General features: G+C 37.2%; 2 protein-coding genes across 8 annotated transcripts; both read right to left on the reverse strand.

Annotated features, from left to right (window-relative positions):
• Positions 1-424: 424 nt before the first annotated feature.
• On the reverse strand, positions 425-3103 carry LOC105174794 (P-loop containing nucleoside triphosphate hydrolases superfamily protein). 7 transcript variants are annotated; one of them, XM_011096988.3, is made up of 5 exons: positions 2829-3103; positions 1558-1702; positions 1374-1416; positions 1124-1203; positions 425-1043 (listed from the first exon to the last, which is right to left on the reverse strand). In XM_011096988.3, exons 3-5 carry the CDS (start codon positions 1397-1399, stop codon positions 610-612), a joined length of 540 nt encoding a protein of 179 aa, XP_011095290.1. In that variant the 5' UTR covers positions 1400-1416; positions 1558-1702; positions 2829-3103; the 3' UTR covers positions 425-609. The 7 variants fall into 7 exon arrangements, with proteins under 7 accessions (XP_011095290.1, XP_011095289.1, XP_011095288.1 ...); XM_011096987.3 differs by having other exon boundaries at positions 1641-1702; positions 2829-3102; XM_011096986.3 differs by having other exon boundaries at positions 1571-1702; positions 2829-3102.
• An 833-nt stretch (positions 3104-3936) lies between these two features.
• Positions 3937-11623, reverse strand: LOC105174795 (pyrophosphate-energized membrane proton pump 3). Its single transcript, XM_011096991.3, has 15 exons — positions 11465-11623; positions 10738-11045; positions 9759-9962; positions 9092-9243; positions 8831-8978; positions 8613-8745; positions 8277-8449; positions 7913-8033; positions 6889-7076; positions 6290-6727; positions 6017-6181; positions 5778-5933; positions 5573-5684; positions 4640-4859; positions 3937-4213 (listed from the first exon to the last, which is right to left on the reverse strand). Exons 2-15 carry the CDS (start codon positions 10819-10821, stop codon positions 4114-4116), a joined length of 2394 nt encoding a protein of 797 aa, XP_011095293.1. The 5' UTR covers positions 10822-11045; positions 11465-11623; the 3' UTR covers positions 3937-4113.
• Positions 11624-12233: the final 610 nt, after the last annotated feature.

The following is a 12233-nucleotide window of genomic DNA, read 5'->3' on the forward strand; positions in this document are numbered from 1 at the left end:
AAAAACTTAATACAAATGGGCCATACTTTGACAGGGCTTTGGGCAGTAGTAGGAGATGGGCCAGCCCAAACTCACACGTTTAGGCCCAACACTTGATCTACAATCTTCCCTTTCTGGTGAATTATGTATTCCATCTTCTATGCATTAAGTGACTCTATAATTAGTCAGTCGAGATAAATATAAATATTTATTCTAATTTTTTGTTGATGTCAGCAAATTATGTGAATTTTATTAATAAATGTATCTATTTGTTGTGTAGAAACAAACGTCAAGGATTTTATGTATATTTGCCCGAACCACGTAAAGTATAAGTGTAAGTACACTAAATTTCGGGAGAGGATGGTGTGATTATCCCTAAGTAATGTAATGAGGCGTTCCTTGGGCTAGGTTTAAGCACAACCATCAAACTTTTAGACACTTGAGCTTAATAAGGAAAAAGCAGACAAACCATCTGGCTTTATCATATACACGTAACATTAGATGGGATTCATGTGCTAAAATGCTTTTCAAGCAAGATGGAAGAGTGTCTGCATTCAATTACAGCCCAACAAATATGCAGGTTCTTTATTATCATCTTGATGGTTGAACTGTTAGCCAGAGCAACCTCGATTAACTTAATAATTTATGCTCAGAGAGAAATGGAACGACTAAAGCTTGTACCGTTTTCAGCGTCTCCTGAGGATCTAGTGAAGCATCAACTTTTAGTATCCCTTCAGATTCATCAATTTGTAGCGAATCTAATTGAGATTGCAAGAGTTTAGACGGCATGAAATGGTTCCCTTCTGCTGCTCGTTTCTCCAGCCGAGCGGCTAGCACATCAGCAGCGACACTCAACAATACAAATTTTACAGCACATGTAAAAGAATCTGGCACGTAGTTTGGGTCTGCACATCTAAGAATTTCTCTGTAATGCTTCTGCAAAGCAGAACATCCAAGAATTACAGTTTCTCCATTTACCAAGCTTACTGTCAGAGCATCACGTAGAGTTTCAAGCCAAGGAATGCGGTCCTCATCTGAAAGAGGGATCCCAGCCTTCATCTTGTCTGTTTTATAGGAGTTAAAAAGAACAAAATGGTGTTATTTTACGAAATTGACAGCAACACAGTTGTGATTAAGAACCTACCTTTGTTTGACTGTGGGTGGTAATCATCGGCATCAAGAAAGCGGGCATTTAGCACTTTTGCCAGCATGCCACCTATAGTTCTGCAGAGTAGAAGAAGTAACACAGCAAGTGAGTAGAAAATAATACCATATGGACACTCAAAGATGTAATTAACTAAAGGTGGTAATAACAAGAAAATGGAAATTGAAGCCTAACAACGAACAATGAAGCCAACAAGAAGTAAGCAGAAGAGATGTAAATATACACTCACGACTTTCCAGCACCACTAACTCCCATGAGCACTATAGCTAACCCTGTGAAAAAGAAGTAACATATGAATCATGAGATGTAAGGAAGATATAACTTCAAAATAAGAAAAATCAAGCATACAGATCATCAGATCAAGTTTGTTAGTGTTCAGTTCCGTACAATAGGCAAGATGGAAAAAGACTAACATATAGAAGCAACCTTTATTAGATGCCATCTCTCAGTTAAATAAATAATTGACAGTACGTATGAAGATCAACTAATAAAATACGTTCGGAAGCCAATGAGGACGTAAGGCCTTGACGAGAACAGGAATTGGTAGCAACTGGGAACCTGCAAGTCAAAGAAGTTGAGCATATGAGACAGTTGTGAGTGAGAATAACAGGTTATATGACCATGAAAAAGAGGTAAAGCAACTTTTAAGAAGGTAGCTTCATTTTTCTCAAACGAGTTACTTATGGTGAGGACAGAACAAGTCAGAATAAGAATCCCAATACACATTCCAAGTCATTGTACTGAAGTATGAATGCCGTAACAATGCTAATCTCCGCAGAGTTATATGCAGATAACATAAGCATGTGCATATGGTAATTGTGGGGGTAGCTGCACAACTCTCCCTTTAAACATTACTATCAAACTTCCACAAGAGGACATATTATACAAACCAACTCACAACTTTCAGCATCTACACGATATGACACTACTTGAGCACACCATTTCCAAATGGTAAGCGGGATTTGTCATGGACTCGATTAATAAAGCACAACTGATGGCAAAAGAAAAAGTGAAGAAGTTAAGCTGGTTTTGATGCAACCCCATCACATTCTCTCAACATGAACTTCAAGAAGCTTCATAGTTAGCTCAGAACTCAAAAGATCCTAATCGGTTACTGTGCACTACTAAGATTTGGATGCACAAAAACCTGAGCGATGAGCACTATAAGTTCCGAGTTGCTGTGTCTTGGACTGTTCCCACATAAAGAAACCATGAAAAGAGCAACTTTTGTTCAAGAAATAAGCAGTTCTATTCTTCTCAAAGAAATGAAATGGGATTACAGTAATTATATATATTGCAAGTCTCATCTGACTGTACAAGATCATCCCTGAGACTACCACAGAACAACCAAGAAGCTTGGAAACACAATCTGTTAAATAATCCCCAATCATAAACTAAGTCAACATAACCCAATAGATTCAAGAATCAGAAAAATTAATGTTTCCATGTGTCAAAAGTTTAATCTTGATGAACATCATCACAGAGTTCACACAAACTTTTCGAGCTAAAAGAGACAACATAACCAAGAAATCCGACAGAGGCACGTAATTGAAAGATACAGAAAAGGGATACTTGGAAGAAAATATAAAAGCACAATCTCATCATGTAATAATCCTTAGGAACTGCATCGAGACGTAAACAGCTCTGGCATTCGAATAGTAACCAACGATTAAAGTAGACGAACCTTAAATATTAAAGTTGAAATTTGGCGTAAGCAAATGAAATCAGTTGTGCGCTTTTCTCAGTTCTTGGCCTGGAATTTGGCTCTACCAATTGTCAAACGTGGTTGGGTTAATGCAGTCATCGGTCTGCTTATTCCTTCCCCCCCTCCCCCCTTTTCCTTCCTTCTATGTTTCGTCAGCAACAAATAATAGTTTGGTATAAACGACCTATCGCTAACAATAATTGATCAGTACTTTGATTAACAACATTTGATCAATCGGACAACTAGATGCTTCGGCCTATATTGAATGTCGGGTTGCTTATTGAGGATAAAAGTACATCCAACCCATATGAAATTTTACCACCAACTGATTGTATCCATTAAACAAGTTACAAATTGATATTAAATTTTATATTAAAGTTTATATAAATATATATACGTAAAATATTCACCGTTAATATGAACTTTAAACAGGAATTAATGTATATATAGAATAGAATGTATTACAAATGCAATTTAAAAAGAATCCTGATTGACAAATAATGTGATTAAAAGGCGGAAAATATGAGCAGGGTAATGCAAAACCAAACCCATTAAATTTGTGAAAGTCGTGAACATTTACAAATGCTAGGGTTTTTTATGTTTATAATTTGGCTGATTTCATCTTCTTTTAGAAAATTTCACTAGATAGCAGGATCTAGTCTAGAAATAGAAGTGTTGCAATCTTTTACTGGCATGTAAGTTTCTTTACTAGCAATCTTTACATGCGGCAATGCAAAACAACCAAGATAAGTAGTAATAGTATTACCTTTATCATAAACTAAGTTTAATCTAACAATGGAGGATTAAAGATATGATTGTAGAACTAAGTTATTTTTCCCCCTACCTGTTGGCCTTTGGTTGCAAAATCCATCACTTATTTAAATTTCAATATCATCTAATTTTAGAAGAGAAAGACAAAGAAATTACAAAAATCTGATAGTACAAAAATATCTGTTACATTTGTTTTCAATTCAGAAGAGAAAGAAGATTTAATTTCCAATTTTCTCTATCTTTTGAATTGTGATTTAGTTATTAAAGGTCCAAAATAGTCTGATATAAAAAGGAAAGCAGGAATATTAACTATCAGTGACAAACCAACCAGCAACTTACTAAATCTCTTATTCAAATAAGCTAGAAAAAAAAAATGATGTTACTATTGACTTTAAATTGAGTAGGCACCATCAATTACATCAAAAAACTCAAAAGTGTATATGCATAGAGGAGTGTTTCCGGGTAATAGTGCCATTTACTGGAGCGACAACATTCACAGGAAGATGGGAGCCATCACGAGAGTTATGGTAGCCAGCATTTTGATGAGAACATGAAGAGATGGTCCTGCAGTATCCTTGAATGGATCTCCCACTCTGCAAAACAGCATCAATTTATAAGAATACGCGGGATATAACCATATATGATTCAATTTCATGTTCCACGCAAAAGGTGTAATTCTTGAGGTGTAGTCTAAAATGAATAATCTTAAAATATGGACATCTAAAAGGGACTAACTATTTCTGACCAATAAGAATTCAGTCCACATCTTCTATGTCAAATTAGTATTTCATCTTATATTCCAGCTCACATATATGAGGTGTGTATAAGATGCCGCCTGTATTTGTGGAGTGGAATACAAGATGGGTCAAAATTGGGAATAAAATCAGTACTGGTAAAGTTAGAATACCCCTTCAAGACGTCTTCCCAAATGTAGTAGTAACAATTAATGGCAGGTGAAAACCACCAAACTCGACAACAAGATTATTAATAGTATTCTTCAGAAACGTCAAAACACTTACGTATCACCAGTAACTGCTGCTTTGTGGCAGTCACTCCCTTTGCCTCCTAAAGCGCCAGTTTCAATGTATTTCTTTGCGTTATCCCAAGCACCTCCAGCAGTGTTGAGGAATAGAGCCATGAGGATACCAGAGACTGTTGCAAACATCAACATGGCAGCCACAACCTTTGCACCAAGCAGAGGATGACCTGTATAATAGCCTAGCACCCGGAATAGAAAACCTAGAAGAAAGAAAATTGTTATACTTATTAATTAAAGCGCTTAATCACGGAACCAACAACAATACTTGATGAGAACAATCATAGAAGGTTAAGAAAGCCTACTTCCAATGGAAAATGAAAATAAAATGCAAGCAACACACAAGCTTGAGAAGCTCCAATAGAGTAAACATGTCTTCTATTTACCATCTGTCCCCCAAATTAGTCCGAAGTCAGCTCTTTTGGCATTCAATCCTCAATAAGGAAAAGATCCATAGTCGGAAACAAAATTTGTACACAGTGATTATCCCATAAGTAGGTAGAAGTAGAAACTCGCTTGAAATTCTTCTAAATTGTAAAAATCTCATTCAATATTCAAATCAGCTAATTGCAGAATCAGCACAAACATCTTTTAATAACTTATTATTAATTGTAAAAGCAAAATTATTTAAGAAGGGTTCTTACTTCCAAAACATAGCAAGGGAACTTGCAACATGCAGCTAGTCCTAAATACAAAATATTACCTCTATTGCTTTCCAAGCCAGACGCATAGCTTGAGAAATACCCTCCTCATAAATACATGAAAATGCTTAAAGAATGGAGGTTAATTACATGTTGAAAGATGCAACACATAATACTGTGATCATGTGTTTCCAACATGCGCACTGCAAATCGTATTACCTAATGAAGCAATTATTAGGTTAACCAGAAGGCACGTTAGAGAAGCAAACACTTACCAACAACTATAGGTGATATAATAGCCAACGCTCCAGGCTTTATCATCTCCCTTAAAGACGCAGAAGCAACAATAGATACACATCGACCATAATCAGGTTTCTCCTTGTAATCCTGAAACAAACAAGTGATGATTATGCACATTGGTTATGGAAGATATAACATACCGGATTAAACCCCAAAAAGACATGAAGTTAATATACGAACCATGATCCCCGGTCTCTCAATAAACTGTCTCCTTACTTCATTAACTACCTCTTGAGCACTTCGACCAACTGCAGCACAGGCCCATGCACTAAACAGATATATAAGCATAGAGCCCAACAATCCACCAATAAACACTTCAGGTATGGCAATGTCAACCTGTAGCCAAGTTCACGAACAAAACAAATTTATAGGTTGAATAGTGTATGGCTTTAACCTGTAAGTACACTTACTAATCCAACCTGATTAAAGGCTACATGTGCAAATGAAGCTACTTCATCCATATAAGCGCTAAACAGAAGAAAAGATGCCAGTGCTGCAGATCCAATTGCAAATCCTTTGGTCGTAGCTTTTGTAGTATTTCCAACCGCATCAAGAACATCAGTAATTTCACGTACACTTTCAGGCTGCAATAGGTAACAAGGAAGTATAAATAAAAGGTAATCTTAAAAGTTACACTTCCTTACAAAATAACCTTAAAAGCAGGCTAAACATCTCAAGGTTATCCATAGTACCTGTTGACTCATCTCAACAATTCCACCGGCATTATCAGCTATTGGACCAAACATATCCATTGTGAGCACATAAGCTGCTGTACTGAGCATTCCCATGGTCGCAACAGCTGTTCCAAATAACCCACCAGTTGGACTTCCAGACTCATCAACCAGCCCGGAAGTTTGGCCCAGCCAAAATGCTGAGATAATAGAAATACTAATAACAAGAACAGGAAGAGCTGTTGACTCCAGACCCAAACTAACTCCAGCAATTATATTAGTTCCATGTCCCGTGGAGCTAGAAAGTGCTAATGTGCGAACAGGTTCATGCTTGTAATCGGTGTAATACTTTGTGATATATACAAAGATATAAGCCGTCATAATGCCAACCAAACCACACAAGGCAAAGTTCAACCAAGCAGAAGGTGCTTGTTCAGTATACAGCATCCAGCGTGTGGACTGCGAAAGCAATAGCAGACATTACCAGATTGAGCCAGCAAATGATGCACCAGGAACGAACAAACAGAGATACCCCCAATGAGAAAAGCAGGAAGAATCAAGGTTTCCTAGAGTCTAGAGACTAAAATTACAAATACAAAGAGAAGACAGGACCTCCTTACCAAACCAAATGTAAGAACAGCTAAAACTACTGTTACAGAATATCCTTTCTGAAGAATTTTCATTGGATCCTCCATAGCACCAATGATTCCAGAGTCACGTGTATTTCGAATAGAAAAGATCCCGACTGAAGATATTACCAGGTCAAATGAGTGAACAACAAGAGGAAACAGAATGAAGCCTGATGGATCTGCATGTAAACAATAAACATAAGAGCCAATTAGATTTTTCCCAGCAAGAAAAAAAGCAAATTATCGTGTAAAATCATTACTCAGCATCATTACCCTGTTACGTAATCAATAGCAAAGAAGGCCACAGGAAGCAGAAAAACATGTCTAAGAAAATAAGTAACGGCAATGAATTCAAAGAAAGAAATGCAAAAGAAAGTTTATAGTCAATCAGTAATTTTGAACACTATTCTCATTAATTTAATTGAAGATCATTACAAATAGGATGCATCAGCATAAACCAAACAGAGAACATTCTTGCTTGACCAATACAAGAAGATTGACATCATAATATGATCTTAAGACATGAGACATGACACTGGAAATTCAACAGTAACCAACCTTTCTTATTGCCAGAGATGCATTTTAAAGCAAACTTTTTTTTTTAAAAAAAAAAGGTAGGAAAATTCTACCGCAGTGGGGGATAAGATTTCCATCAATCATTAATTCTTGTTTTCATGCATTTCAGAATGTTTGTTATTGTTGACTTCTTCTGGTCGATTTCCTCTAGGGGTAATAAAGATATTTTTGCCATATACATCAAAACATTGGGTTTAGAATGTGACACTACCACATATGTGAAATTAAATAAATGCACGAAAAAAACACCAATCTAAATTGTAAACTCAGCAGCAAAGGATTAAGAATAAATGTTGTGGAAATTTTCCTCAAATAAAAGTGCAAAAGCAGCTAATCCAAAAAGCACATGTTTGAGAAAGTGAATTTACATATAAAAAAGGCTTCTCTTATTTGGGTATTGAACCATATTCACATGTAGATAAAAAGACTCAGTGTATACCCTCAATTTTACACCGTTGCGCCATTGTTCCACCAAGTATCATTGCACTTATTATTTCTGCAGCAATACTTTCAAACAGATCGGCACCACGAGCAGCACAGTCGCCAACATTGTCTCCGACCTTTAATTTGTCAATCATTTATCCATCAAAATGAATAATTTGTCAAATGATGGATCCATGAATAATTTTTTGCAATGATGATTGAATCCATCACAATGAATGAAACAAGTAAATGGTAAAGATTCACCAAAGAAGATATAGGAAGAGCTGAATACATGTTTCCCTGTGCCACATGCTTGACCAAACATAGTTCCAAAAAGATAATATAGCCAGTAATAAAATAAAATATAGGAAACCTCATACCAGATCAGCAATGACTGCAGGATTACGTGGATCATCTTCAGGAATACCCTGCTCCACCTTTCCGACAAGGTCAGCTCCAACATCAGCTGCTTTTGTATATATTCCACCACCCAACTGAGCAAAAAGCGCAACAAATGAAGCTCCAAAACCATATCCAACAAGCAGAAGGGGCACTGAAAGAGAAAAAAGAAATATCAGGCTACAGATGGCAAACACTTGCAAATCTGTGGGACAAGGAAAAAGAAAAAAGAACAAGCACATACACGGACACGTACACACCCAAAAAGAAAACATTTGGAAGTTCATTAAGATGGGAATATGAGAAGCGACACTTACAATCAGAAACCTTCATGGCACCTGGTGAATCAACCTCCAACCAAACATAAAAGGTGGCATAAAGAACAGCAATACCAATGACAGCCATTCCAACAACCACCAAAGCAGAAAATCCACCAGCGCGAACAGCAATCTGCAAAAGAATGAAGCCAACTCATCAAATCTACATGCATTTCCATCTGCACACGAAGTAAACAAGCATCTCCAGTGGAAAAGACCTGCAATGCCTCTCTTGCAGATCGTCTTGCTGCACTTGATACACGAACATTTGCACGCACAGAGACCCACATTCCAACATAGCCAGCAATACCAGAGCAAAGAGCCCCAAGAAGAAAAGCAGCAACAGTAATATAAGCAGATGTTGACCTGTATCACCATGTGCAAAGCCATGATCTATCATTAGAAACTCTTGTGGCGTGTAGTCTAAATGTAGAGAGCCAGGGGGGGCACCATACCCCAAATACAAATTCTATAGTTACCTCCCCAAACCAGAAGATTCTTGCTGTGGTGTCGTACTACGAAACAGGTATATGCTCAGGATTACTAATCCTAGTAAAATAGCCATCTTTGAGATAGTCCCATATTGGGTCCTAAAGAAACCTTCAGCACCATCACGTATAGCTTCTGATATCTAGCAAGTAAAATAATAAGGTGAAGGCATTGAAACAAAAGAAAACACTTCAAGCTGAAAAAGTTAGCCATTGAGTAGCATTCACTTCCAGTGCCATGGAAGCCAAACTTATAGAACTTTTATTAAGTCATACTGGGCAGAGAAAGCTCAGAACAAAAATAATAGGTATCAATCTAGTAGAAGACAGCAAATTTGACTACTAAATCCCAATACAATGCAACAGAGAAATATCAATAGCAAATTTGACTACTAAATACCAATATAATGCAACAGAGAAATATCAAACTAAAAAGATATTTTGAAGATCCAATATTGGCTCAAAATTGTAAAAAGAAAACATAAAATACAAAGGCCATATAAAAAAGTATTGAACTATTGATTAAGTCCAATCCCAGGAAACCAAATAAATAACAAATGATTTCTTATCATGTACATGAAAGAATAAGAATTAAGTGTATATCACAGAAAAATGGAGAACAGAATTGAAAAGATTACTAAACAATAACAACGAATACCTGAACCATCTCAGGAGGTCCCTCATCCTTAGAAAGTACCCACTTAGTAAGGTATATCGACACAAGAAAACTGATTATGCAAACTGAGTATACAAACACAATAATTGGCGAGGTACTTGCACCAATATAAAAGAGAGCTCCAAGTCCAAAGAGCAAAAGCACCACAAGAACACGACTGTTTATTCTCATGAGCAAACGAAAGATCTGCAGAAAGCATTTGGCAGTTAGCACCGAAGCAAAATCAGAAATACGTGCAACATAAGTTGAGATGATAAGAAACGCTGCAAGCAAAGAAAAGGCCTATGGAAACAAAAGAAAAGGCAACTTTACTATTCTCCATTCATTCAATTATTACCCCGTTATCAGCTGCTAGTAACTTGCAACATGTACAAAGAAAGCCAAGATCTCCAAATCAGATATCATAATTACTCTGAAATGGAAGGCCCAAGATATAAATACAGGGTTCCAGTATGGTTGTCTTTTCAGCTCAGTCCTAAAGTATTCACTCATTTTTTTTTATAAATTTTACTGCAAAAGTGAACGATTTGTCACTTTTTCCACATAAACTTCTTCTTCTTGTGTTTTAGGAAGTAGGTCCCCTTGCACAATATGATGCAACTACCGATGTGCGACTGAAAGACATATCTTCCAGTTCCAAACACAATAAGCAGTCCAAAATTTTATCTTATAGTTTACAGCTAAAGCATGCCGATAACTTTCTATGCATGCAATTTAAACTAAGATAATGAACTTCTATATACAATGGGAGTAAGCATATTATCATTATGCAACATAATACTTGTTCAAATGTGGGCCTTAAGAACCATAAATCAGAAGGCAAAGAACCTGGAACTGAGCACATAAAACAAAAATGTTTTGTTACTGGTTGTCCAAATTTAGTGATACAGGTAAAATTAACTATAAAATAGTATGTATTGCTTAAAAAATAAAAATACATTAGTAAAATAGATGCACTTACCAGAGGTGAGTAAGGTTTACTGCGCATGTTAGGGAATGTCCTCGTCCTTTCCTGATAAAGCCCACCCTCCATATCATCATCCATTGCAACAGCTTGGAAGGAGTTCACCCTCCGTGCTACAGGGAAAGGGTTAAACTCGCCACTCTGGGGCAAGTCGCCCCCTGAACCTTGTCGCTGTATCTTGAATTTTGTTACAATGGCACTGAAAATCAGAAAAGAAGCTGAGAATTTTAGGAATCAAGAAACGTTTCTCCTGTTTCGTTCAACCAGTTCCCGTGTTGCTTCAAATTCTTCACACCTGGACTGTCCTGAAACATATTCCACATGAATATCAGTTTTCAACGAAACCAATTTTGACCTATCAACACAAACAAACAGGACTTTTCCAACAACCCCCCACACCGAAGTTTTAGGCAAGAATAAGGTCTCAATGCTTATATTTACAAAATAGAAGGAAAACTTCTGCCCAAAAACGCAAATCCTTGCTATAGCACATGCTAATTCGTCTTAATAGAGATATGCATAAATATGATGAAGTATATAATGTCCGAGAGGATAGTTTCTGGACCGCTTCATTGCAAAGAAGCCACGATTTTCCAAGCATCGGAACACAAATCAAAGGGTATAGGCACTGCGAAAAACTTATAGATCATGCAGTTTTAATCGACAAATGGAACACGATTAAGTAAACAATCGGAAAGAAAAGGAAAGAGATCAGAAGAATTACGAGTGATTCATGATTCCGGTGGGCTAGGGTTTTCAGATTGGCGATGTGAGAGTAATTGATTTAGGGAGGGCTGACTCCACGGCGGAATCTCTATATCTTTCTGCCATTTAGCCGGTGGGTTAGTGAGTGCTGGGTTTACTGATCCACCATACACTCCCTGTCACGACTAATGAGAAACCCAATTACGTACGGCCACGTGGATTTCCATTCTGCCAGGTCATCGATTCTTTTTTAGTTGGTTGTGGATGGGAAGTGGAGACCGGTTTTTATTTAAACCCGGTTTGGTAAATAATCCACGTGAAGAAAAATCATTCTGACCCCGACATTTCTGGGAAGAAAAAGAGAGAAGCAGTAATGAAGAAAAAATTCTGTCGACTTCCGACGTGGAAGCCAGCCATGGCACTGGGCTCGTTCCAATTCGAATGGATTTGGATATTTTGCAGCCGGTAAATTGGCCTGTTTTCATGGCCCAAGTTCGAAACAACACCCCGTCCCGCCATAGGCCTCTACTTTCATTTCATGGCTCAGGCATTAAGGGCCGCGCCATCGCGCAAGGCTCCCCCGACAAACTACACAGCCGGTGGCTCACTTCAACGAGTTAGCGTTGTTTATATGCCTTAAAGACCGATTTGATTTCTATGAATTTGATTTGGTGATATCAAATAAGTATGTTATTGAAAATTTATCATCTAATCGATTGAAATTAATTGTGATTGTTAGACTACTAACCCCGACGGGATTCATTCCTATATTATGAGACCACCTTATG

Source organism: Sesamum indicum, linkage group LG12 (genome assembly GCF_026168435.1).
Source record: "Sesamum indicum cultivar Baizhima isolate 11 linkage group LG12, ASM2616843v1, whole genome shotgun sequence".
Lineage (NCBI taxonomy): Eukaryota > Viridiplantae > Streptophyta > Magnoliopsida > Lamiales > Pedaliaceae > Sesamum > Sesamum indicum.